Genomic DNA, 25768 nt, shown 5'->3' with positions numbered 1-25768 from the left:
ATACCAAGCTCAGGACTGCAAGGAGGAAGCTGTGACTTTCAACAGGTCCCTCAGGGAAGTTACCTGCTGCAGTGACCAAGCAAACAGAAAATCAGCGGGTAACCTCGGCTCTGTGTGGGTCAGCCCTGCCAGAGTAGGGACAAAAACAAAGATGCACATCAGCGTCACTAGAGTAGGCCATGGTCAGATTTGTGCCCATGGGGCATACTTACAGCTCCTAAACACATATGCCAGCAAGAGCCTCAGCTGTGTCTTGTCTCCTTCAGAAGAGCACTCTCCAACCCTGGCTCTCTCTCTCTCTCTCTCTCTCGTTTCCTGTCCAGTCAGTGTTGCTCAGGGCACCATCCTTCCTCTGTCACTCAGCATGCCAGGAAGTATAGAACTTCCCAGAGAATCCCGCTAGCCATCGCACCACTTCACATCTACCTGGTTTATGAACTCCAGGGAAGCAGCTGGGGCCTAGCTCCCAAGATAGACCATTAACCAGCTCGGCTGTCTCTTCTGCTTTGCTTCCTGCCTGCTGGGTGCCTGGCACTTGCCACCTCACCAACCTGGCTTCACTGGGAGATCACCCCTAACACCCACCCTGCCCGAAGCGAGCGTGAGGAGCACTGATATCAGGACAGATAGGATATCAGGTGCAGATCCAAAGCACTTGTGGAAACACCAGGCTGTTTCTGCCCCTGCCTCATCTCAACTCCCCCCGTACTTAAAACAAGAGGGCCTCTAAGAATTGTTTCCTTTCTTTTGAGGTCTCATGCTGCACCCTGGATGGACATGACTTATCCACCAATTTCCATTAAGCAGACACCATAGATTGACATCCGAGGGAATGAAACCCCCGCACTCTCTGCCATTCTAAAGCCAAGAACTCACCTGACTTTACTTCTTCCCTGGGTCTAGGAAAGCAGTACTTCCTGTCAGCCAGACTGGAAAACCAAACGGAGATGCTTTCTGGCTGGAAATTCTTTTTCTTCAATGGTCAAACAGTTTTTAAGTTGGAGTTGGGTCTGCAGTAGTTAACTTGATGCTGTTTTTTTTTTTTTTTTTTTTTTTTTTTGGACATCCAGTCTTTTGGCAGCTCTTGTTTCCTCTTTGTAACTGGAACTCTCTAGAAACTGAAAAACCCTGGCCACTCCTAGCCAGCCACAGCTTACACTGGACACTCATTACCAGGAGAATCAGAGCCACGGCTGAGCCATCAGTTCCTCCAAAGATTATCTGTTTAGCAGGAACTGTCGCCACAGACTTCCCATTGCAACCTGAAAGTTGTTATTATTCACCTCTCAGGCTGAGAGACACAGGAGAAACAGGTCTGGCTACAGCTGCTCCTGCCTCTGCAGGCTCCAGTGAGAGATCGCTGCTCCTCTTTCAGCTTCCAAAGAGGCCCAATAGCTTCCAGAAGGCTCTTCCCTCAACTATCTTGGCCATTGAGGGGCAAGAAGACACCACTACCAACAAGGATAAAATAAGTTTTTATTTATATTCTTATAGTAAAGGGGAAAGCCTTAACTTGCAAGACAATTCTTGGGCAGTATGTACAACATACTTTTTATTTCCATGGAATGGAATCAAACACAGACCGAGACTACAGAGTATACACTAGAAATCAGCAAATGCTGGCAACAGAGTAGGAAAAAGACAAAGAAATGAAGCCTAAAGACATGAAACCCTTCACTGGGATCTGTTGACCGCAGCCAGAGACAGGGCTGGATCACACAGTGGCGACAAGTTCCAGGACAGGAGGAAAGAAGTCGGGTGGGGAGGATGTATTGGGCTGTGGGTTTAGTACCAGGTAAGTCGCTCTTGGTATTTACATAAAAATAGTTGGCTCTATTTCTTAGAAATACACACAGAAAAAAAGGAAGATTTGATCATTACTTTATGAATCTGTTGCTTTACAATATCGACATCATCAGAAATAGGGGCATTTCACTCAGATTCAAATTTCAGTAGCAGGAAATAAATATCAAAACATCATCACTGGCCCTTAATACAAAACCTCTACCCCACCTAAAACTCCCTCCCCGCCCCACCCACAAACAGCCACCCCTACCACTCCTGGGAGGTCGCTTCACTGCTGTCATCTCCTATACGTACCAGTGTCACGATGCCTCCTGTAAGGCTGGCTCTGCAGGCTTAACCAACCGAAGAGCGACACATGCCAAGGATCCTGCACATCTGTTCCCGCTTTCCTTTTCTACCACACACCTCTTCGGGAATCTGGTCTTTCAACAGGAGTGAAAGCTTTTCCAAAAAATAATCCTCACAAAGGAGAAGGGGTCAGTTCTGATTACTCCAATCAGGTCATCTTGTCAAAGCACAGCAGTTGAGAGATTCACAAAGTCCACCAAACACAGGTGACGGGGACTGGGAGGAGAGCCTAGTGGGGCAGGCGTCCTCCAGGCACATGCTCTGAGGGCTGGAGGAGCTGGTGGGGGGAGCAGGACACCGTGTACTCAGAGGTCTGGCCGGCCGTCTGTCCTCCACAGAAAGAGCTGCCAAGTTAGGGTGTTTTGGTTTAAAATTTCTGGTGGGGACAGGAACCCATGAAGGGAATACATTTAAAAATAGTGGACACAGGGAAGGGGATGAGAGCTGCTGTCCAAGAGCTTCTATGCAAAAATAACAATTAATAAAGAGAAAAGGAAAATAAAGTCTTTTCAATGGTTTCAAGGGTTCTAATGATGAACTGAAGGGAGGCTGAGACGATGGAGACGACAGTTTTATTGCTGGCCTGCCCCGCATGGCTTAGCTGGCCTCCATCCGGAGTTTCTTCCTGCTCTGGGGCTCTTCAGGCTCGGACTCTGAGCTGGAGTCTGAACCCCCATCGAAGGCAGAGATGGTGCCGCCCTTGGCGTTGGTGTAGAGGCTGTTGTCTGAGGAGGGGTAGTTGGTCTGCAGTTGGGCACTTGACCTTGCCTTCTCCAGTGCACGGACTAAAAGGCAACCAAGGGAGCATGTTACCACCTTCTGGAGATCCGGAGCAACCAAGTCTCAGACTCAGGGTCCAGCCTGTTCTTCCTAAGGGTTTGCTTGCTGGCCCCCAAGGCACAGGGTGGCTCAGAAGTCATTCCCTTCTGGTGGCTGTTCCACCTGCACATTTCCATTTCCCCCTTTTCCTTTCCCAGCGGGGCTTGGGGGCCCAGCAGACATGGCCAGCCACTGCCATGCCACCCTGAAGAGAAGGCTTGTGATGAGACACCGTCCTGCCATGGACCCAGCACAGAGACCAGAGCAAGAGTTCCCTGTTGGATTGAGCAGCACAGCGACAGAGAGGAAAGTTAGCCTAGCATTGCTAGGCTCCATGAAGGTGTGAGGGCCCAATGATAGCAGGAAAGATGACGAAATATATTGGGTCAAAGAAAACTTTTGGCTTGGTTCTCATGAACAAAATCCACTTGGAATGACAAGCTGGACACTTGGAAGCAAGTCACCAATACACACAAAATACCTGGGCCTTTCAACAGACACCCCTACATACATGCAGGCTGCTTGGCCCATTATCCAACCCGCGGCCGCCACCCACTGCCCATCCCTTGGTTGAGCTCGGCTTGAGCCTGGAGGATTAAACCCTTCATGTTATTTATTTTATGTGAGATGTTCTAACCCAGGTGGTTACTTGCATTTCCTTTTACTTGCATCTTCCATGAGGGAGGAAGAGAAGTGAATTCCCCAGGAACAAAGAACTTGATCAGCTCTCGCTTTCCCCTGTGGTTGTAGGAAAAGGCGGGTGTGAGCATTGGAGAACAGCAGGGGCCTGGCCCATAGGCTGCCCTGATTGGACTACAGTTGACAATGGGGAGGGCTCACTGTCCCTGAACTCCTGGTGACTCTGGTACTTACATTGCACATTCTACTCCAAGGACCACAAAGCTCTGTTCAGATACCTGACACCAGGTGTGACCCTTACTGCAGGCAGAGCACCTGAGCCCCAAGGAAGGGAGAGATCAGGCCAGAAAAGATACAAGCCTTTGGATGTTCAATTCCCTAGCTCCTCCATCTCCTCACTGGAGGGTCTGGTCCTTCCTCAGGATGGCTCTAACACTCAACTTCGAAGGCCCATGGAGCAAGGCTGAGGATGCTTCTGAGGCAGGGTCCTCTGGCTCTGATCGAAGGCCCAAGTGTGAAAGCCCCAGCCTGGCCAGGGCACTGCAGGGCCAGTCGCCCCAAGAGCTTGGCTGCTCACCTTGTTGCTCCAGAAGAGCATTCTGCCGCTTGAGGTCATCGATGTCTTGCTGGTGCGTATGGTTTTTCCTTCGCATATACTGGATATACTCTGTTGCTTTGTCTAGGATTTGGGCCCGGGATGCCTGTTGCAATATGAGAAAAAAAACATGGCACAAAATAAAGACCAAGTCTGAAAAGCAGAGAACCGTGTCTTTCCCTGGCAACAACACAAGGAAAAGAAAGGCTGGAAATAGGAGAGTGGGCAAGATAGAAAAGGCTGAGGAGGAGTAATGGCTAGTTATAGCCTTTGTCCCAAAGAGCCAAGAGCTTCACGGAACTTACCCACACAGAGCCTCAGGCACTCTATAGGAACCCAGGGTACAACCACCAGCTAGACTGTGGATGGCCTGGGCTTAGAGTCTGACTCCTGAACTTGTACTCCTCTCATCCCCTCTGGATCTTTTTCATACAGTTTTTGTTCTTTGAAACAGGGTTTTAAGGTCAGGCAGGCCTCCCAACTGTTGCGATGACAGCCATAAGTCACACTCTCAACCCTCTGGCTCTTCAGTTTGCTCTAAAGTCTTAAGCTTGTTGATGCTCTGAACTCACTATGTAGAGGACACGTACACTCTGCTAGGGCCTGGCTACAGGCAGCTGGTTCAGAATAAGAAGATTAAGAGCTGGGGTAGACCTGGCTTGGAATGAAGGTGGGTACATTTTTTTTTCTCCATCAAGGTCTTCAGACTTTACCAAACCCTCAGACTACTGCTAAGTAGGCTCAACAGAACAATCACCATTTTTGTCCCCTGTCTGCGGAAGCTGTAGGCACTTGATGTCAACACAGGAAGGACATGTAGCTGAGCCATCCCAGGAAACAGCCACACCTCTACAATTATAGCAGCCAGTCTGTGCCTGGCTCATCAGGGGAACAAGTTAATAAATAAGTCAGCAAAATGGGTAACAGATCACTGTTTACTGCGCTGCTAGAGTCAAACATATTATTCCCACCAGGCTACGTATATGGCCAGAGTTAAAGCCAGGTCTCTGGTCCAACACGTAAATTGGTACAAATGTAAAGCTAAAGGTAGGACAGCATAGTAGCTCTGATGTCTAGCATTCATTCCAGAGACTGAGCACTGAAAAGCTTTGCTAGTGCTTAACAATTCTGCATTATACCCCAGTGCTCTGAAACAACCAGAAACCAGTGAGGGGGAAGGCAAAGAGCACATCAGTACTCAAGCTAGCAAATCTCAGGTAACTCATATTAAAAAAGTCCTCATGATCAATTACAGACCTTAGGTAGGCGAGGTGAGATGTGCAAGGCCTGAACTTTTACCAGTCCTTGAAAACACTAGATTCCCAAGCTTTCCTCACCCTCAAGCAGATCACCCTCAAGGTGATCTGCTCAAGAGGGAATCATTCAATCAATCATTTTTATCTGCTAAGAGTTATGTGCAAGGCAGGCACTGTGGGGAAACAAAATGTATTAGTCACAGCTTCTTTGCCCATAAGCTTATTTACTGTCTAGTGGAGAAGATAAGTATTATCTATAAGCAGACAAGCCACGGTGCTGACAAGTCTCACGACTAAGAGATTACAAATGTCACTGTAGAGGCAGCTTCTGGCCAGAGCGACAACCCACAGTGTGGTAGACACTGGCCTTAGCGCTGATACTACCGCCATCCCACATGAAGCAGTGAACTAACTGTGCTTGTGAGGAGAGGTCAGTACAGCACAAGGGCACGAGGTGGGGGTAATCGGGGTGTTTTTTCAGCTGAGCAGCCAGCCTGTGTAAGAGGGACAGGGTGGTCCAGCAATGGGCACCTCAGTGCTTCTCACTTCTTCAGAGAGCCTTCTGAGGGCATCGCTGCCAGAACGGGGAAGGAGCGCATAGTTAGTAAGGACTAATTAAAATCCTTTGCCCCTTTGACAGAAATGTAACTGCAGCTGCTTAGCAGAGAATGGCAGATGTCAGGCTGGGGATTTGTACCTGTAGACATTCCTGTCCATGGGTGCTCCTTACAACTAGAAATCCTCTACCCTATCTATCACTGATAAGTTCTTGCACATACATACACCTCAGACTCATTCTCTGAGTCTGGATCTACTCTGAAACTGTGATCTTCCTGACTCAGTCTCCCAAGTGCCAGGATTAAAAATAAATGTGTACAATCTCTTTTGAAATTTGCCTATTTTAAAACTGTTTTCTGAAAGTTTCCAGAAGGCAGCCTTAGTTCTTACTGATGTGTGCGCATCTGAAAATGAGAGTGCTTGCAGATGGCCAGTGCTGACTGCTGCTGAGCAGCAGACCGAGCAAGGCCTGTGTGCTCCCAGTTTCTCTTGCAGGTACTTACAAGTGAAACCATGAAAGCAGAATCAAAAGGCGAAAAGTGAGTGGTGAGCACAAGCCAGAAAAGTGAACACTGTCCTCTAGGTGACAGCAGTTTCCACTTCAGAGTAGGGTTCAAAAAAGACGGAATTATAAAGGCTCAAAGTAGTGATTTCGGAACAAGAGGTCCCCAAAAGGACACTGGCCTTTTTTTGATTTAAAGAATTTTCTGAGATAGGCCCTTACTATGTAGCACTGGCTATCCTGGACCTCACTTTGTAGACCAGGCTGGCCTCGAGATCCACCTGCCTCTGCCTCCAGAGTGCTGGAATTACAAGTGTGCACCACTGCAGCTGGCTGGCTGACCTGCCACTGTTCAAGGCATCCTTAATACTAAACACACATAGCCCTTCCTCTAACTGCTGCTAAAAGCAAAAACTGCCCTTGCTTATGTGGGCAGAATGCCCCTGGCCAATCAACAATCCCAGAAAAAGTCCTGACCATTTCATTTTGTCCTTTTCAGGGTGCCCCAAAAGCCTAAAAAGTTAAAAACATAATAGAGAAGGAAATTTACATTCACTCCGGGGGAGAATAATGAAAGGTTCAAGTCGGAAAATGCCATATTCATCTGCAATCCACGCCTCTCAAGCCACAAGACTCCATGAGCAGCCACAACTGTATGTTGTGGGGAGGGCCCCTCCCAGCCCTTACAAGTTCATAGTACTCTCGTACAATAAACATCAAGTCCTGGGATTTATGGCATGGACTATGGAATGGCCCTAGGCTTTCAGTTTCTGTTTTCTGAAAAGGCTCCCAGTCAGCTGAGTCAACCGACAATGTTCACGTGAGTCCTGTGACCACACAGAACCTGGTAAGTCAATGTGTTCACAGATCGACCACTGCCTAGTAAGCATCGGATGACTGTTTTTCTGTTTAGTTTTCCATGTTTAGAAAGCACTAACTCTGCCTTTCTCAGTAGGCAAGGCTCTTCTGAATAGGTTGGACAGAGCTCTGGGCCAGGACAGACTGTGGCTGCAGGGACTAAAGGGGTAGCTACAGTATGGATATTGCAGCATGAGAGCCACAGGCAGAAGTGGGCCAGCCTTGCCAGTCCTTGTTGCAAAGCCATGCGTAAACACAGGAGTAGGATAACCAGTGCAACAGCCGCAGATCACAGGGAACACTGGGTGCCAGGCTCCCCACACAGCCTTCTGTGTGAAGAAACTGATGCGCAAAGCTGTATCTTACCGATGTTAGCAAACTTGTAGGCAATAGTCAGAATCTGAACCCAAGTCTCAGATGCACTCATATTTTAGGAACAGAACTGCAGAGATGGAGTTAACATGGAGAGAAAAACTGAAGATGAGGGCAGGATTTGGATTTGGGAAGAATCACTGATCTGCCTGCAAGGATGGCAATGAAAACCCCAGTAAAGGTGGTTTCTTCATAGCAGAGGTAAGGCCCAATGGTGAGCCAGCTCCACACAGACACAGGCCTGGACTGAAAAGCAATGGCCAAAGACTGGCATTTTTTGGTTAAAAAGTAAGAAGTGAAAAACAAAATCCAACAGTGACAGCAGCAGCAGCTGGCCAGCAGTGGTACAGTAGCCAAGAACACTACTTTCCACAGGTGAGGCCTAAAGAGGCTGCTGGAACAGAAGAAATGCTGGCTGAGGCAAGAGCCTGAAGGGTTGGCTCCCACATGCTGCTGGCTTCACTGACTCCTGGAGACCCAGAAGAGGAAAAAAATCCCCAAGGTACAATGAAGACTCCAGGTTTGGCAGCAGGTGGCCTGAAAAGAAGGTCAATTGCTTCCTGAGGTACACCCCTTTCTCTGAAAACAGCTAACAGAGGCAACCTACCCATGTGTCTTGGCAAAAGTTTCACATTTCAAAAAAGTACTCACAGCCTTCAAAAGAAGCTGATTCTAATCGGCCTCGTGGTTTCATATGACTCCCGAGGCTCATCAACACAGCCGTGTTCTCAACAATCTTCATACAGGGCTGGTGAGATGACACAGTGGGTGCAACTCACACATGGAAGAGAACCAATTCCAAAAAGCTGTCTTCAGACCCCAACCAGCTGGCCCACACCAAGGCAAGAGCCCTACATTTCTACTTCTCAGTCTTACCACACTTGCTGTTTTTGTATAAAGAGCCAAACTGGTTTAGACAATAGGGTGTGAGAGGCAAGGTAGAGACCATGAAGAGATCACTACCAGGAGAAGCATCTCTGCCCCTCCCTGAGGGCCTAAAGCCAGTGGCTCCACTAGCTCGCTGGACATGGAGGGCATTACATCTGCTGAAATGCCAATATTTAGGAGGCTGAGAAGGGAAAATGATGAGCTCAAGGCCAGCCTGTTTTACAAAGTAAGACTCTGTCTTGAATAACCTTAAGTGGTGGGAGAGGAGGCAGGCAAAATCTGGTGAACATTTCTGTTTAATGAACCATTTTCCGGAAATGAAAATTAGCAAATCTGCACAACAAATGTGGATCTCCTCTAAACTAGTTCACTCAAAAATGGAACCCATCCGTTTAGAAAGGGAGGCGAGAGGCTGTCAGGTTCCTTAAAGGCTTCATGCTCCCAGGCTCCTGGCAGGCCTGGCTGACTGTTAGGCAGAACCTAGATGACAGACCCTTCAAGACCTTGGCTTAAGGGTCAAAAATTACTTTCAAACCTTAAGGGCTTAATTGTGATATTGGGACCCTGATAGAATGTGTGGCACGTCCCCCAAACTTTGTCCAAAAAGAGTAAGTACAAGACACAGTTCTCTGAAGAGGAAATAGATCTAGTGACTAACAAATGGAAAAGGATTTACTTTCAAAAGCAATAAACACAAATTTAAAAACAGTTTCTAGATTTTTTTTCCTACAAAGTTAAGTCATCCTCTAAGGCCCAGTGATGGTGAAAAAGAGACAAAGTCCACAGAAAGACTCCAAAATTTATAGAAGGAATGAAAACAGTCCTGCTTGGCAACACACAGCAGTCAGTGGCTAGTACCCTTCATCCAACTCCTGAGAAGAGATTCTGAGTACAGAATGGCCGCACACATTATGCTGTTCATCGATACTTTACATAAAATTTAAGAAGTGTACAAACCCCAAACTGGTCAACAGAAGCATCCCAATGACTAAGTATGAATGAGACATCATATGGTGGAAAGTGAGGTCTGTAAACGCAACAAATGATTAACACTTTACCCATGGCCAGTGTGCCTAGAGGCCAGAACGGAGCGTAGACTGATGCAACACATGTCCCTGATTCTTAGACTTTGCCAGTTCTATGCATTGGGGGCGGAGTGTTCTCATGTAGCTCGCGATAGGTGCAAACCCATTAAGTAGTTGAGGCTGACCTTGAGCTTCACCTTCCAAAAGCTGGGATTACAGGTGTGCACACCTGGTTATACAATGCTGGGGATGGAACCCAGGGCTTCAGACATGCTAGGCAAGCCTTCCACCGTTGGATCTACATCTGCAGCCTCTGGGTTGAAATTAAAAATAATAGCTTTTGGTGGGAGGAAAAGAAGACAAGTGTGATTAAGGTGGTGACCACTTTCAGTCATATTAGACTGGAGGGTAACACAGGGTCTAGAGCTTACTACGTAATAGTGTGATCGCACATTAGCCATATGGCTAATGAACACTTGAAGGTGTTCAGTCTGAAGTGCAGTGACCACAGCGAAGAATATATATATTTCAAATACTTAGTAAAATAAATAAATAGGGACTCTACCCTTCTCAATCTGAAGAAAGAGAATGTACGAACTCTTGGTCCTCTGAAGGAAAAGCCCCGCCCCAGGCTCTGCAAGGACTCTGTGGATGTTCCTCTGGAAGTATCATCTTAGATCACAGAGTAAGTCTAGAACATGGATCCCATCCACTTTTGCAAGCTCAGCAGGGTCAGGCTTGTAAGTACTAACACAGAGGACAATAGCTCATAGAACCACTGGAATCACAGGACAAGACGTGTTTAAGGGCAAGAGAAGTTTCAGAGAGAGAGAGGACTAGAGGTGGAAACTGGCAAGGGTAGACAGAATGCATTCAGGAGACAGTGCCTGGACAAAGCCCTAGAGTCAGATATTATCTGGACCCAGAGGCTAGAGTCTGACCTTCAGAAGAACCTGAAAGCTGGCAATGGCATTTCTGGAAAAACAGAGAAAGTAGACACTCTAGATAGGAGGGTTCTTAAGAGAAAAGCAAGTAAGCAGATGGGTCCACCAAAACACTTGTAGGTAAGACACAGAAACAGTTTACAAGGAACTAAACAGAAGCTGATGCTTGCCCAAATGGGAGTTTGGCTAATGAATAAGGTGAAATGGACAGGGCTATGGTTTATATTTTATTTCAGACAATCTACCAACAGCCCATCCACAAAAAAGAGGCATCTCCCAGATCCTATAACCAGGAAGACACAAGGCCCCTCCACTAACTATGCTTGAGACAGATTCCCTGCCTTTGGGGTCCTAATGATTGCACAGCACAGGCAACAGTCTTCAAAAAATCAGGCAAACACAAATACTGACATTGGGATTTGAATGTTTGCCAAGAACCATTTCATTCTTTGCCATAATGAAGCTATTTGCCTTAAAATACATCTACCTTACTAAAGAAACGAGACCTGAAATGAAACTCTTTGCCATAACAAAGTTTCTTGACTTAAAATATACCTTATTAAGGAAACGAGACTTGAAGTGAAACAGAGATTAGCTCTGTCTTTTAAATGTTAAATGTTGCCCTCTTTCTCTGCAAGAGGGCAAGACCCTCAAGAGTAGACACTACTTATTTGGTCTCTAGACTTTCATAGCACTCACAGGGTCTCAATTGCACTGGTACACACCCGAGAGTTGGGTACTGTTATTCTAAGGGCTGTGCAAACTACAACCACAGATGAAGAACCAGCCATGTGCTGGACCGTTGTACTCTCACATCAAAGTCAAGAAATTCCGAGCTGAGTGCTAACTAGGAAACTCAAGGTTCTTTTTTGCTTGTTTGAGACAGGTTCTCATGTAGCCGAGTGATCTCAAATTCGTATGTAGCCAAGAATGATCTGGATCTCCTGATTCTCTTGCCTTCATCTCCCAATCACTTTGATCACAGGCATGTAGCACCATGCCTAGAAAAATCCTGGGTTCCAATGCTGTATGTGAGGTTATACTCTTTGTGTGCATCTCTACCAGGAAGAAATCCAAAGCTCGAATGCCTGAGAGAATGCTACAGGCAATAAACAGGCACTTTGGGGCTGGGGAGGTGGCTCAGAGGTTAAGGGCACTGGCTGCTCTTCCAGAGGTCCTGAGTTTAATTCCCAGCAACCAGATGGTGGCTCACAACCATCTATCCTGGCATCTGATGCCCTCTTCCAGCATGCAGGTGTACATACATACAGAGAACTCATATACATAAAATAAATAAATCTTTAAAAAAAAAAAAAAAGAGGAACTTCAGTTATAAAATATATGAGGAAAACAACAACAACAAAAAACAGAGTATGAAGGTCCATCTCCAAACCCAGGACTGATGACAAATGTAAATGATCACTGACTAGAATGACTGATCTGTTTTCTGGGGCTGAGTGGAGAGACGTAAAGTCTGAAAGAACCTACAGACTCAAGTGACCCTCAGCTCTGCATTTTGGTTTAATCTGAATAAGCCACTTTAGATGAGTATTTTCATAGTAACTCCTGTATGACACACCGCTAAGATCAATGAATCTATCTACCTCAAGAAAGCTCCTAAGAAATTACAAGATTTAAGAACTTATGAAAGATTGACTTTACTTGTTGTTTTATTCTTTCACAATCCCATATATACATATAATGAACTTTGAGCATATTTCCCACATTAAACTCCTCACCCCTTCCACCAAACTCTCTTCTTCCCAATATGTCCCTCCTTTACTTTCATGAGTTTCTTTTGGTGAGCCCTACTGAATTTAACTAACGTTGCTACACCAGTAGGGGAGATTTTTGTTTGCTACTCTAGGCCGACTTCAGACTTGAGGCAATCTTCCTGCCTCAACCTTTGAGCGATACACCCCATGCAACTGTACCAGGTTTGATCTCTTGAAAATACCCTCAAACTGCTTATCCTCCAGGATTGCAGGAGGCAGCAGTCCTGGAGTTAGCCCTTGTTCTGGTATACACTGGGAAATGACCTTAAGCAGGCTCCTCATCTCTGGTAACAGCAGGAGCAGCAACAGTGATTGCCCAATGACAGTCAACACCCCATAGAAAGGCTGCGTTTGAGACAGGATTTCACACAGCCCCAGGCTGGCCTAACTCACTATGTAGCTGACAATGACCCTGACTTTCTGGTCCTACAGCCTTTAGCTCCTAAATACCACTTCCAGATTACTGGACTTTCCTTTCCTTTCCTTTTTAAAAAAATAATAATTTGTTGGTTTGTTTACTTGTGTGTGTGTGATTTCCCCTCAAACTGGAGCTGTAGGACATTGTAAGCCAACATGTGGATGATAGGAATTGAGCCCAGGTCCCTGAAAGAACAACACCCTGAGCTCATAGTTATCTTCCTTCAAACTCCCAAGGGCTAGGATTACAAAAGTTAGGAAGACAGGCATTCCATATGATGTTTATTCTTATCATACAAATACAAGAAACAAGGACAAAATTGAGTTTGTGTCTTATATTTCAAGTTTTCTTTCTTGCCAGACATGGTGATACACTCATGTGCCAGGAGGCTGAGGCAGAAAGAGCACTAGAAATTCTATGTTAACCAAGACAATCCTAGGGGGTTGCAAGCTTCAGCTATGTTATGAGACCCTGCCTCAAAACAAACAGACAAATAAATAAAATGCTTCCCCTGGAGAGACACAGTGGCATAAGCCTGTTGTCTCAGCACTTGAGAGGTTGAAGCAGAATTCTGCTTGGACACATAGCACATAATCTCAGTGTTAACTCTAGAGTCACCTGTAAAACAAGGATGCTGCCCTCACAGGGGTCAGATCAAAGGCTTTCCTTCCACAATCTGAGCTAAGCTCTTCAAAACTCACACGGAACACTCATTTCATAACCACTTACATGGCACAACCTTAACCATCGCAATTCAAATCAAGAGTGAGTCAATTTCCTTTGGTTCCAATATCACATTTTAAGAAAGAAAATGGCAACATTTAGTGAGAAGTCAGTCTGAGAGCAAAGGGTTCCGGAAGTTAAGCCTCCCTGCACCTGTGAGACTGCTGGCAGATGGAAGAATAATGAGGAGTCATCCCCTTCATATGGGAAGAGGCTGGCCTCTGTTAAGAGCAAGCAGGACAAGAAGGCCTCTGAAATAAGAATGGCAGCTAGCAGACTGGCAGATCAGGGCTCTAATGACTACTTCTATAAAATCTGATTCTCTTTCCCTGAATTAAAAAAAAAAAAAAAAAAAAAATTCCTAGCACTTAAGAGATGGGAGCAGGAGATGAGGAATTCAAGGTCAGTCTTAACTATTTGTTGCATTCCAGGACAGCCAGAGAAAGAAGAAACCTCATCTCAACAAACATACAAACACAAGTTACAACACAGGGCCTGGTATCATCCTCTCACCAATTCCTCAGCCACTGTGGCCTGTTCAAATTTCCTCAACTGCTCCTAAATGCTCCCCAGGTCCTGACTCAGGGCTGCTATTACACTCACCTTCCTCCTGCTGGAATGCCTAGCACCAGCCAGATGGATAGTTCTTCACATCCATGAAATCTGCCCAAAGGCCAGTGAGAGCTGTCTATCCCAATTAAAGTTCCACCATTCCTTCCACCTTAATGGGCATGCATGCACGCACATAGGCAAAGCCCTGGCTAGCCAAGAACTTGGTATGTAGTCCAGACTAGCCTCAAACTTAAAAGATTCACCTGCCTCCGACCTTCCAGGTGCTGTGATTAAAGGCGTTTGCCAGCACCATTCTTAGCCAGTATTCATATTTTTAGTGATTACTCAATTTCTATCATTTCCTTGCTAGGATAAAAGATTTCTTTATTCTTACTAAGAACAGTGGCTGGTGTGCACAGACCTTCAACAAATATTTGCTGAATGGAGTAAGTGAAAAGGTTACAAATGACACGTTAGCTATTCCATTTGCACCTTACTAAATTCAAACCTTTAACCCCCTTGGAAAAAAGGAGGCAACAGGATTTAGTATAAAGACACTGAAAGGACTTAAGGTAGACTGTAATAGCAAGGTAAGCTATCCCAAACAAGGAAGAGATACAGCTGTGAACTACCGTTTCAGTGTTTTCAAACTTTCAAACTCCTCAGAATCACCTGACTGCTTGCTGCAAGTGCATATTCCCAGGCTTACCTCCAGGAAGCTCACGTGGTATTGGATGTGGGTGGTTCACAGCCCACATTTGAGAAGCACATCCTTAGTCTCTCTTGTTACATGTGAGACTTAAGATAAAGGCAGCTCCTGCCCAAGTGGCTCACCAAAATGCTGTTAAATGACACCGTGGTGTGGGAATGAGCACCAACTGTCAGCAGGTCAGACGTGCACCAAGGGCACGTCTCTCGGTCATAAAGATTTCCTGTAGCGCTCAGTGTTATACTTAGGAATGTTGTTATTCCGGAAAGTACCTTGGTTCAAGGCCATTAAGTCAAGTGCATACTAAGTGGGCTTAACCCACGGCAAATTCTGGTTTTGTAATACTATATTCATATGGCCTACTCTGGTTTTCCTGTAAGCTTAGACTTACTCCACACTTCAACCACACAGAAGGCACAGACAAAATATAAAGCATAGCTTTTCAACTTTTTATAACGTGAAAAATTTGATCTTGGATAAACAAACAAAGTCAGGACACTTAACACAGAACTAAAGCAGTAAAGTCACCTACAGTATACCTAGAGTAAAGAGCGTTTTTATTAAATAGTGTTTCTTAAGCCAGGTGTAGCGGCACATGCCTGCAATGCCAACGGCCACAAGAGGCCGAACCCCAACTTCAGGACAGTCTGGCTCTACATGAGGCTCTTTCAAAAGCTGACCACGTGTGTGGTGGTGGACACCTGTGATCCCAGCATTTGGAGATGGAGGCAGAAGCATCAGAAGTTCAACGACAGCCTTAGCTAACAGACAGTTCTAGCTAGCCTAGGCTATGTGAGACCTTGTCTCAAAAATTTTTTTTTCATTTTTTCAGTGTGGGGGATCACCCATAGGACCTACACACAATAAGTAGGCACCCCACTATTGAGCTCTTCTCCCTTCAACATTACATCAATAACCCTCAAATACCACAAGTATTCTCCTTCAATTTACCATTTATTCTACTGAAGGGCTACAAAAAGCCTGCTACACGTTGTCAAGAGTGGAACTAATTGTGCAAACAAACTCTTTTTTTCTGTATTTCAAGCAGTGGCCCTAACCTATAGCTTTTGCTCAACGTTTTTGTTTTTTGAGGCTGGAAACAGGTGGCTCCGACCTCTTCAAGGAAAACAAGTTTCCAAAGGCTACTAGGAAGAATCACAATGATTACGTTTTAGTTCTCTTCCATACGAACATGACTCTTAACTCTTTTGCTCCATAGGCTTACAATGCTCTTTAAACATCTTTGGAAGAGTAGCCGTCAGGACTGGAAATCACTGGTGCCCAGGCAGGTTCACAGACCTGCCGGCAAGTGTTGATTTACACTAACTACTAATGTTGAACTGGACAAGAGAATTTCCCACAGACGTTTAGGGTGTTGCTGGCCTGGGGAACCTTTAGTGATCCCAAACTAATTATGGACCACGTTACATACTAGGTATATAGTTATAATAATGTCGTGAATAACTCATTTATTTGCCTAGCATATACAAGGCCCTGGGTTCAATCCACCAAAGAGAAAAGTAATCAATTATCCGTATCTTGATTTTGAAAGACCACTCCTAGGGATATATCACAAGCAGCTCTATTAGAACTGAACAAGTGAACAACTGAGATGTGTGGGGAACTTCCAAAGAATCAAAAAATAAGAGAGCAGGCCACCTGACAGTATTTCCTTACAGAAGGGATAGTCTGGTAGGTTCCAACTGGCTTTGTCAATAAACTCACCTTCTCTCCTTGGAGTGATGGGACTGAGTCCCGCAAACTGTGAAAGCTGTCTTTGATGTGGTCCCTACGTTTTCGTTCCAGTGCATTATGATGAGCCCGTTTGTCGGCCTAGGAGAACCAAAAGAGAGCTTGTTAGGAATGCCACTCCTTTTTCAGGTGGATGTGGTAAAGCCTGGAGGTGTATGCAGTCAGCGCTGTCCCTGGCAAGTGGACTGGGAGAATTTGTAGAGTGAGGTGGGCAGTTAGGAGTCTCCAGAATTAGGCTCTGTTAAAGGGGAGAAAGGGGTGAGCAAGGCTTGCATCAGGAACATCCAAAGTAGCACGATGGATCCAGCTCATGCACGAGTAAAATCAAAGTTATTCACAGGGACAAAGGGTGACTCTCCTGGAAGTGTCCCCAGCCTACATGATGGAGCAGTTGCCAATCCGTGGTTGGAGTGTAACTAAAGAGAGCTCCAACAGGCACCATCATAAGATATGGCACCTCTACCATGACACCTGGGGAAACGGGGTGCTTCTGTCCACATGAAACCCACCATCCCGAGGCTCTGTTCTGACACCCTCCTGCTAAAGGTCACTATCACAGCCTCTCAAGTCAAACCTCTGGAAAAGCCAGTTACATCTGGTCATTATGACAGAGCTGACACACGTGCCAACTGCATTTGGGTTTCCTCTCACAAAGGCTGAGCCAGAAAGGCAGTTGTTGGGTAGCAGAGCTTCTGACACCTACATGCTCTCCGTAAATTGCCTCAGGCACTTGCAGCAGGTCAGGCCCACTTGGCAGTTTTCTAAATACCCTAACCAGCCTTTAACCTTTCCTGCTTGGAACTATAAACAGTCAGCTGTCAGGGTCAGGACTGCCAACCAATCACGAAGGGTAAGGAAGCAGGCCTGGGGAGCACTGCTGAGGGCCTTCATCTCCCTCTAAGCAGAACAGGACCTACTTCAGCAAGAACTTCACCACACCTGAACTTCAGGAATTAGAGAGACACACTCTCTTGAAAATTGACCCTAACTACAGCAGGGAGTGCTGAACTGGCCTAAAGAGCCTATCTATACATGAAAATGTGACCTGGCTATTAAGCCCAGACAGACTGCTGGGAATTTTGAAAATGCAGCAACAAGCATAAACTTGGTTTAATGCCCATTCCAATAGAAAATATGGGCAGAGAGAAATCGGACAAGAGCCACGAGAAGAAAAGGGTTTGAAATTCTATTATCAAATTCTAGAAGTCTGTGACTCGCTCTAGAGGAAGAGCCTGGAGCCCCTGTGGCCCGCACTTTCCTCCTGATCTCTCTGGTGCCTTGCCTGCAGTTCTGTTAACTGATACAAATTCCCATCAGAGCCACTGTCCTGGGGATGGGGCAGAAGCTCGGAGGACTTGTAGGATTATCCCTTCTTAAACCTCAGTTCACTATAAAGCAAAATATTTTCTCTATTAGTTATATAGAAAATACAAAAGAGGAATCTGAAAGGCAAGCTAAGCTTGGAAAACCAGGTAAGTTGAGGTTAGAGGTGGCAGCTCTGTATTATACAGCACCAGGGCATGATAACTACAATTGTCCTCCACGAGCAGTATAAGACAGCTTCAAGGAACTAAATCCACCAATACCCAGGTAAACCGGCCTGACACAATCAATACCTAAGGAGTGCAAGAGATCCAGGACCAACATTTGACATGCACTCACCCTCTGGTGTTAGCTCTATAATCTCCAAGATTGGTGGTCTGTTTATGCGCAAATCAATCGCTCAGCTTTGGTATTCAGCAGCAGCCCAAGATACTCCTGTCTACTAAATCACCCTAACTCCTGGCCCTCCTCCCAGCGTAAGAGCTGCACACGGAAGCAGTGACCCCAGTTACCCACAACCCCTCCTGTTGATACAAATAAAATCCTAATTGTCTGTTTTCTTTCTGGGAGAAGCCTGAAAATCCCAAGCAGTTAGAACAAAGTTGGAGTCGGTTTCCTGTGGGGCTGTGCTGCAAGCAAGGAGCTAAGTTTAACCCAACACCAAAATCATCCCCACAAGATGCACCACCCCCTCCCACTTGCTGAGCACTGAAAGGACTGAAATGGACAACAAGTCTTTTGGTTGGAGGACTGCAGTGAACTTGGCTGTGGACCACGAGCAGAAATCTCGGCTTCTCATCTGGGGAGCCAGCCAAGTTCGAAGTTGGCTCGGCTAGGAGAGGCGGCAGGCCACTGCCTGGTAGAAAGCCTAGGCTGGGGACTGTTGTTCTCCCAGCAGTGGATGGAATTTCTGTGGTGGTTCCAGACCCAATTTAACAGCAGAACAGTTAGCCCAGCCCCTCCTGCCATGCTTACCCTCAGCTGCTATGCCTAAACAGAGACAGCCACAAGGATGTATTTGTTTGCCCCTTCCCCAAGCCTCATTTGCAAGCACACGTGAAAAAACATGCGGAACTCACATGCCTAATTCCAGGCAACTCTGAATTAAGTGACATTTCTAGTGCTTACAGAACATAGGAAAACTTGACACACCTTCACACAAGGCTGAGAGTTCTCTCTGGAAAGTATTTCTAAGCCGCAGATGAGGCTGAAACCCCTTAGCTTTGCACGGTGGGCCAGTGGGCAGGCCAGTATACTGCCTTGTTAGCCATCTTCTCTTGCTGACAGCTCTTTCCCAAAAGGCCAGGCTTTCAGAATTGAGAAGAAAAACCAGGTGACTCTAGCTCAAGGTGCTGGAGATCCTCCCATGAACTCTCTTTTTAAAGCAGCATGGCAATTAACAGCAGCGGAGCAAACAAAGCAGCTCAGAGCAGTGCACATTCTCTTGCCTACACCGAGGCGTGTCCGGCCGTGCAAACCCTGGGACCGGCGGTACCCTTGTGGAATAGGAGATCATAGAGGTCTTCTTGAGCTATGCCACAGATTCCCAAATGATTCCCCTACACATCCTCAGGAGCAGTGCTGGACACCGCTGGCCCTCTAACACAGGAGCTGCAGTTTCTGTCCGAAAGCCCTTCTTCATCAGCACGCCCTAGAATAAGGGAAGTACCAGGGGCTTTGTGATACCAGAGAGTGGACCACAGCTGCTCACCAGCAACTCTAGCACCAAACAGCTTCCAGCTTTCAAGTCTATGCCAGGGTTTTTACTCGGTCTCAGTTTTAGTCCCACCACATTTTTCCACGCTGGCAGACAGAAGCAGAATCTTTACCTATAATTTGTTCACCTCTCCCACTAACAAGCATGTGTATCTGAGTGCTGTCCAAAGTTGAAAGCAAGCTTAGTCACTAAACTGGCACAGAAGTTGCAGAGACCCATTCAGAATTGAGTATTTCCCTTCAACTTATTGCACAGACCCTGCATCTTCATTCACAGCGTCTCAGCAATCAGCAACCTAACTTCCTGCAAGACCCAGCATGAAGAAACACCTTACTGTGAAGGATGTACAAGGTTCTCCAGAACGCCATTTCTTGCAAGCTGCCCAACATCTACCTGTTCCATCACAAAGGGGGAGTCTTTCCAATGCCAATTCTCTCCCTATGGAGAGAATCTGTGCCGTTCTTAGTGGGTATTTAGTATATTTAGTTTCAGAAACTTTAAGGTTGCACTTTAGAAGGAAGACAGAGTCACTATTTTCAAGCTAGCCTTACTGAAACAACACTAAGAATGCTGAAAAAATACAAAGGTTCCAAATTCTCACACAGTACATTTATTCCTTCTGACTGATAAGAATCAGATAAAAAAAAAAAACAAACAATTTCTAAGCAACTTAAAAGTGCTCATTTAAGTCAACACAAAAACTGCAACATGAAACAACAGGCACCTGGGCTGAGATAAACACACTAAAATCCTTAGCAGGCAGACATTAACTCCAGTTTCCTAACTCTTCTGTTTGAAGCCAAAAGCTGATAAACACTTCTGTGAATATACTTGCTTTTGGGGCTTCTCCCATCTTTTGGTACTTGAAAGAACTTGGAAACACTACAATTCACACATGTCATTCCACTAGCCATTTAAGAAGAAGGATTTCTTGGTTAGGACACTGAAGTCAGGCCTGACAGCACACACGTGTAAGCCCCGCACTTGACAGGCAGAGGCTGGAGAATCACTGCAGGTCAGAGGGGAGGCCACATAGCCAAACCCCATCATAACCCTTCCTCGCACCCAATAAAGATCAAATAGGATTCCTTGATCAACTCTTTTATCCTATCAGAATCTTGACATAAAGCAGCACAACTCTTAAACACTTAACACCACCTTTTCCTGTAACAGGCACACACAGAAAGAAAACCTGCTGCTTATGTCATCGGAGCCAACACTGAGCAGAAATGAAGAATATGTGCCTTGCAGCATTTCTGTCACGAAGCTGATCCCAGTTAAGACACCAAGTTTCCTGAACTCCGACATCCAAAGCGGTCAAACTCCCTTCCTCTCAAATGCACGTCAATTGCCATAGAAGCAAGAGCTGAGAAGTTGATAGTGGAATAGCACAAACCTATTTTAAACGTCCTGCCAGTATGGTAACTGCACCACGGTGAGTTAGGGAGACGCGAAGGACAATACAGGTGTCTTGACAAACTCAGTAATCCTACATTTCACATATACTTTCACTCTTTCCAGAGAAACTCCCCAAACAGAAATAAAAAGAAAGCTCTTGTATAACTCAGAAACCTATCTTTTAAAATATAAACTGCTCCTTTAAAAAAAAAAAAAAAAAAGCAACACCAGTGAGATTCTGCAGTTATCAAATTTAGTAACTAGTGTTTAGGGTTACTTCCTCTAACAGCTCACTGTTCCCTAGAGAGGCTGCTTCCGGGTGCAGGACATTTGTCAGATCACTTTCACTTTCTGTTAGCCTCCTTCCTAATACTGTTCTGAATGGCCTGCACTTTTCAAGGGGCTCAAGATACTGCATGGACTCTATAAAATACTATAATCTTTTCACGTAAGAACCCACACAACATCTTCCCAACAACTTGCTTGTGTGTGTGTGTCAGGGTCTCACTCTGTAGCTTGGCTCAAACTTATGGCAATCCTCAATATCCAGAGTTGGGATTACTGGTGAGCCACCATACCTGGGTTCCAAATAACTTCTTAAAAGTTCTTCTGCAGTCCTAAACATGTGGTTGTTCAGTGCCCACATTTAGCTTTCCATTTTAGTCCACATATTTAGCTAATAGCTTTCCACATTAAAAAAAAACAAAAACAAAAACAAATGCATTATTTACACTAAATTTCAATAAGTAAACAGATGTATTCATACGGATTGGGGAAGAATCCATGTTTCCATCCTATTCATGATAGCTGTTTGATGCAGTGTCTTCAATACACCTGCTTTTTCTGTCTATACTGATTTGTGCCAGATAAAACAAAGGGTGTCGAAGGTTCAACCCCCAGCAACAAAATTTTCATTGTTTATGGCCCAAAATGAAAGAAAAAAAATCTTAAGCACATTAACAAAAAAAGTAAAAACATCTAGACGAAGTAAGATCAGCCTCATGGGAATGGAGGCATTTAGTAAATTAATTTATATCACCCAGGTGGATACTTAAAAAAGCAGAAAGCCTACAGTAACTGCTTATCATAAGGTAAAAAAACACCTCTCACTGAAAAGCAAATCTAATTCCAACTCAAGGATGATTCTTCAAAACAAGCTGTACCCAATCCTTGTCCTCTAACCCTGATCAAGCCCTGCAGCAGATCTTATAACTGGAGACTTGGAGGGGGAAAAAAGAAGTAGCTTTTTTGTTGTTGTTGTCCGTGTTTTGGTAGAAGAGGCTCAAATGAAAACCACCAAGTCCATATTATTAAGAATAACAGTACCCAGGCATGGTGGTGTCCACATTTAAACCCAGCACCTAGGAAGCTGAGGGTAGGTGGATCTGTGAGTTAGAGGCCAGTCTGAACTGCATAGTGAGACTTCTCCGCCACCCTCCCCTTTTCTTTCTCTCAAAAAAGAGATAATAGTAGCTGAAAAACAGAACAAAAAAAAAAAAAAGAAATTTGACTTTCAATAGAAGTATGTGTTACCCTTCATTAAGAGATAGCACATTATCTTCAGTGAGGAACCCTCAGAACAATCCTGAAGACCTCCAAGATAAAACTGCACTGAGAACCAATCAGTTCTCAATAAATAGTTTTTCTTAATGTTTAGGCAATCTGTACAATATTTGACGCTCTAATGAAGAGCAGATACAACTGTTTTTACCCTGTGATTATCAAAGTCCTCCATCAGAGCTACCAAAATGGCGTCCTGCAAACTTGCTTTATTCAGTACTAGGGACTGAACCCAGGGCCTCCTGGAACTAAGCGTCCTGCTGAGCTATACTCCTTAGCAAGAGAGAGAAAAAAAAGTAGAGTGCTTGTTTGTTTGAAACAGAATCTCATGCTGGGCTGGAACTCATTCTGTAGTCCAGGTTGGCCGAAAACTCAGGGCAACCCTTCTGCCAAAGCCTCAGAAGCACTGGGCTTACCGACTGGATCACAGCCCTGGATTCTGTGTTGTTTTGTGTTTGTATGTTGAGGTAGGGTCTCAGTGAGCTGCTGAAGCAGGATTGAATGTTCATCTTCCTACCTCAGGATCTGAGTAACGGGTTCACAGGCCTGGATAACCAAGCCTAGTTGCACCCTGCAAATTCTTTGTAAGTCCCCAAACATCCATTCCACATATCATTTAAAAATCAGATTACTAGCAGCTAAAGGGAAAGCTTAATAGCCAAAACCTGATGACCCTAAGTTCAACCTCCAAGACGCACAGGTTGGAAGGAGAGAAGCACCTCCAAGTTGTTCTCTGACCTTCACATATGAGCCACGGCACACATGTGAGCCATCCCCCCAACACACGTTATAGAAACAAATATGATTTCTAAAAGGTAATTAAGTAAGCTGAGGTTGTAGCTCCATGGCAGAGGGACTGACTGGCATGCTTAGGTCCATAGGTTCAACTCCCAAAACAGTCAAAAATTAAATGCCCATGAACACACCAGAAAAAGAATAATCTGTGTTTCTAGCATTTTAACATTTCTTATAAAGTAGGAAGTTCCAGGGAGTATAGCTCAATGCTAAAGGGTCTCATCTCAGCCCTGAAAAAAAAAAAAAAAAAAAAAAAAAAAAAAAAAAAAAAAAGATATGGCAATGCTGAGCTCGCTCTTGCTCACATAACAAGCACCAGAGCTAGGCAGCTGCTCACCTTTTAGAAGGGGTGCCTCAGTCCCCCAGTCCTCACCTCTTCTCTCTTTTACCTGGGCCCCACAGACAAGTGCATGTTTTGGCCCTCACTCTACACCCTTCTTACCATTTCCAACTATCAAATATTACAATTGTCTTTTTTCTCTGATTTGAGTTTATGCTGAGCCTATCCCTTTTCCCTCTCCCTAATCTATATCCACTTATTCCTAAATCTCAGACTCCAAAGACAAGAGGTCATAGCATTAACCAAAATCCACAGAAACACCTACAAAAAAAATTGGTATGAAAAACCTAAGTTTTCACCGATAAAATTATATGGCGTTATCCATCACCCTTCAGCAAAGCTGTCTCCTACAGTGACACTTCTCAGGATTTTTTTTTTCCTTCTCAAATGGAAAGTCAGACCACAAGCAGCCAAGACACTTTCTTTTCCATTTTTGTTGTTGTTGAGAATACCATGCTTTTCTAGATTCTAGAGGTCTGCAGCAGTCACAGGACCCTGGCTAAAGGTGATTACTACATGTGCCTTTAGCTTCACAGAACTATGCAGATATTGCTTAAAGTTTACTTGCTCCTAAGTAAAACTTAACCAGTTTTCTCTGAAATAACAGCACCATTCACTTCGGAACTCGCTTTAGTCTCTCACATGCCTCGGCTGCATCTGACACTGAACAATACAGAAAAACTCAGTCCGCAGCACAGGGCTCCTTCACTCACCTCCCTACCTGCTCACTAGACTCTACCACCTGAGAACCCAGAATCATGGGATTTGTAACGCCCCCACCTCCAACCCCAGCTGAACTCCACCTCACCTTAGCGGTTAAGAGGAGTTTACAAGAACATTAAAACTAATAGAACGATCTCTTTTTCTCTCTGACTCCAAAAAGAACCAAAACTGAACGGAAATGAAAATGAAATGGAGAGTAGGAGACGTACCGCAGATTGAAACCTCGGTTGCTCTTCCTGGAATAAGAGAGAAAAAAAAATAGAAAATATAGAAGTTATTTTTACACTTTGCATTCAATAATAAGAAAGAAAATGCCGGCGGCGGAGGAAGCAGCGAGTGGGGGAGTCAGCCCGACACCCCTCCCTCCCTCTTTCCCCTCCACTCTCTCCAGCGGGATTCCCGCAGCCTAGTGGGGGTCCCAGGCGCTGGCCCTCCTTCTGTGATCCGAACCGAACAAGAGGGGTCCGGGGCACTGTCTGCTCTCCCGGGATCCCTCTCGGGCGTCAGAGCACGCCCAGCCCCTTCACCCTAGGACCAACCGGTCACGGGAGGAGGGGGATCGTGGACCCAAGGAGCAGAGCAGAACCCGAGCGCTGATCTCCTTGCCCAGGATCCGGACGGATAAAGGGGTCCCCAGCCAGGCAGAGTGGAGAGGGAGGCCTCGACACCCTCCTCTCCAGGAGGAGGTGGGGTCCCAGAGGCCGCGTGTCTGCTCCCACCTTCAGTCCCAGGAGGCCTCTCCGGACAGGACTGGAGGGGAGCGAGCCCGGAGCGCGACGCAGGCGGTCCCGGCCCCGGGGGAAGGGGACGGAGGCGGCGGCGACCCGGCTCCCTCCCGCTGTCGCCCCGCGGAAAGCCCTGGCCGCTGTCCCCGCCTGACAACCCGAACGGAAAGGAAGAAGCCCCGGGACTCACGTCGCTCTCCACCTCGATGTCATCGTTATCGCTCATTTCCTACGGCCCAGGGAGCGGCCACTGCAGCGGCGGCCGGGGAGGGGAGGGGTGGAGGGAAGGGGGAAGTCACCGACAACAACAAGCCGAGTGCCCCCACGCACACACTCACTCACTCACTCGCTCCCTCACTCACTCACTCACACACACACTCACACACACACAACACGGGCGACAACCACCTCACTGCAGCACCGGATCAACGGCGGCACGCACGCCCGATCGGCCCCCTGACACGTGACCGGGCTCACTAAGCTGGGGTAGCCGAGACTTGTAGTCCACGAGCGGCTGATGGGCGAGTCCGAAAGCGCCAGAGAAACTACAAATCCCATCAGAAACCGCACACAGGCTTCGCCAGCACCGCTTGTTGACAGAGAGCAGGGCGCCTGCGCACCGGGTGGTGGCTGCGAGAAGTGGCGCGG

The 25768-nt window shown here is 46.0% G+C and overlaps 1 protein-coding gene across 4 annotated transcripts; it reads right to left on the bottom strand.

The window, feature by feature from the left end:
* Window positions 1-1456: 1456 nt before the first annotated feature.
* On the bottom strand, window positions 1457-25567 carry Max (MYC associated factor X). Of its 4 annotated transcripts, none has more exons than XM_055595460.1 (5): window positions 25311-25567; window positions 24605-24631; window positions 16513-16620; window positions 4190-4313; window positions 1457-2939 (listed from the first exon to the last, which is right to left on the bottom strand). In XM_055595460.1, exons 1-5 carry the CDS (start codon window positions 25344-25346, stop codon window positions 2752-2754), a joined length of 483 nt encoding a protein of 160 aa, XP_055451435.1. In that variant the 5' UTR covers window positions 25347-25567; the 3' UTR covers window positions 1457-2751. The 4 variants fall into 4 exon arrangements, with proteins under 4 accessions (XP_055451435.1, XP_055451436.1, XP_055451438.1 ...); XM_055595462.1 differs by lacking the exon at window positions 1457-2939 and adding an exon at window positions 3627-3711; XM_055595461.1 differs by lacking the exon at window positions 24605-24631.
* Between the last annotated feature and the right edge of the window lie 201 nt (window positions 25568-25768).

This window comes from Psammomys obesus, unplaced genomic scaffold (assembly GCF_907164565.1).
Source record: "Psammomys obesus unplaced genomic scaffold, mPsaObe1.curated_primary_1811, whole genome shotgun sequence".
NCBI classification, from domain to species: Eukaryota; Metazoa; Chordata; class Mammalia; order Rodentia; family Muridae; genus Psammomys; species Psammomys obesus.
Note: the sequence above shows the minus strand (reverse complement) of the source record. Positions and strands in the feature narration are given on the sequence as shown.

Coding starts and splice junctions, on each gene's coding strand:
- Max (XM_055595460.1), bottom strand. CDS start 25,346: ATGAGCGATAACGATGACATCGAGGTGGAGAGCGAC. Junction 24,632..25,310: donor ACATCGAGGTGGAGAGCGAC/GTGAGTCCCGGG, acceptor CTCTTATTCCAG/GAAGAGCAACCGAGGTTTCA. Junction 2,940..4,189: donor TGCTCTTCTGGAGCAACAAG/GTGAGCAGCCAA, acceptor GTTGCCTTTTAG/TCCGTGCACTGGAGAAGGCA.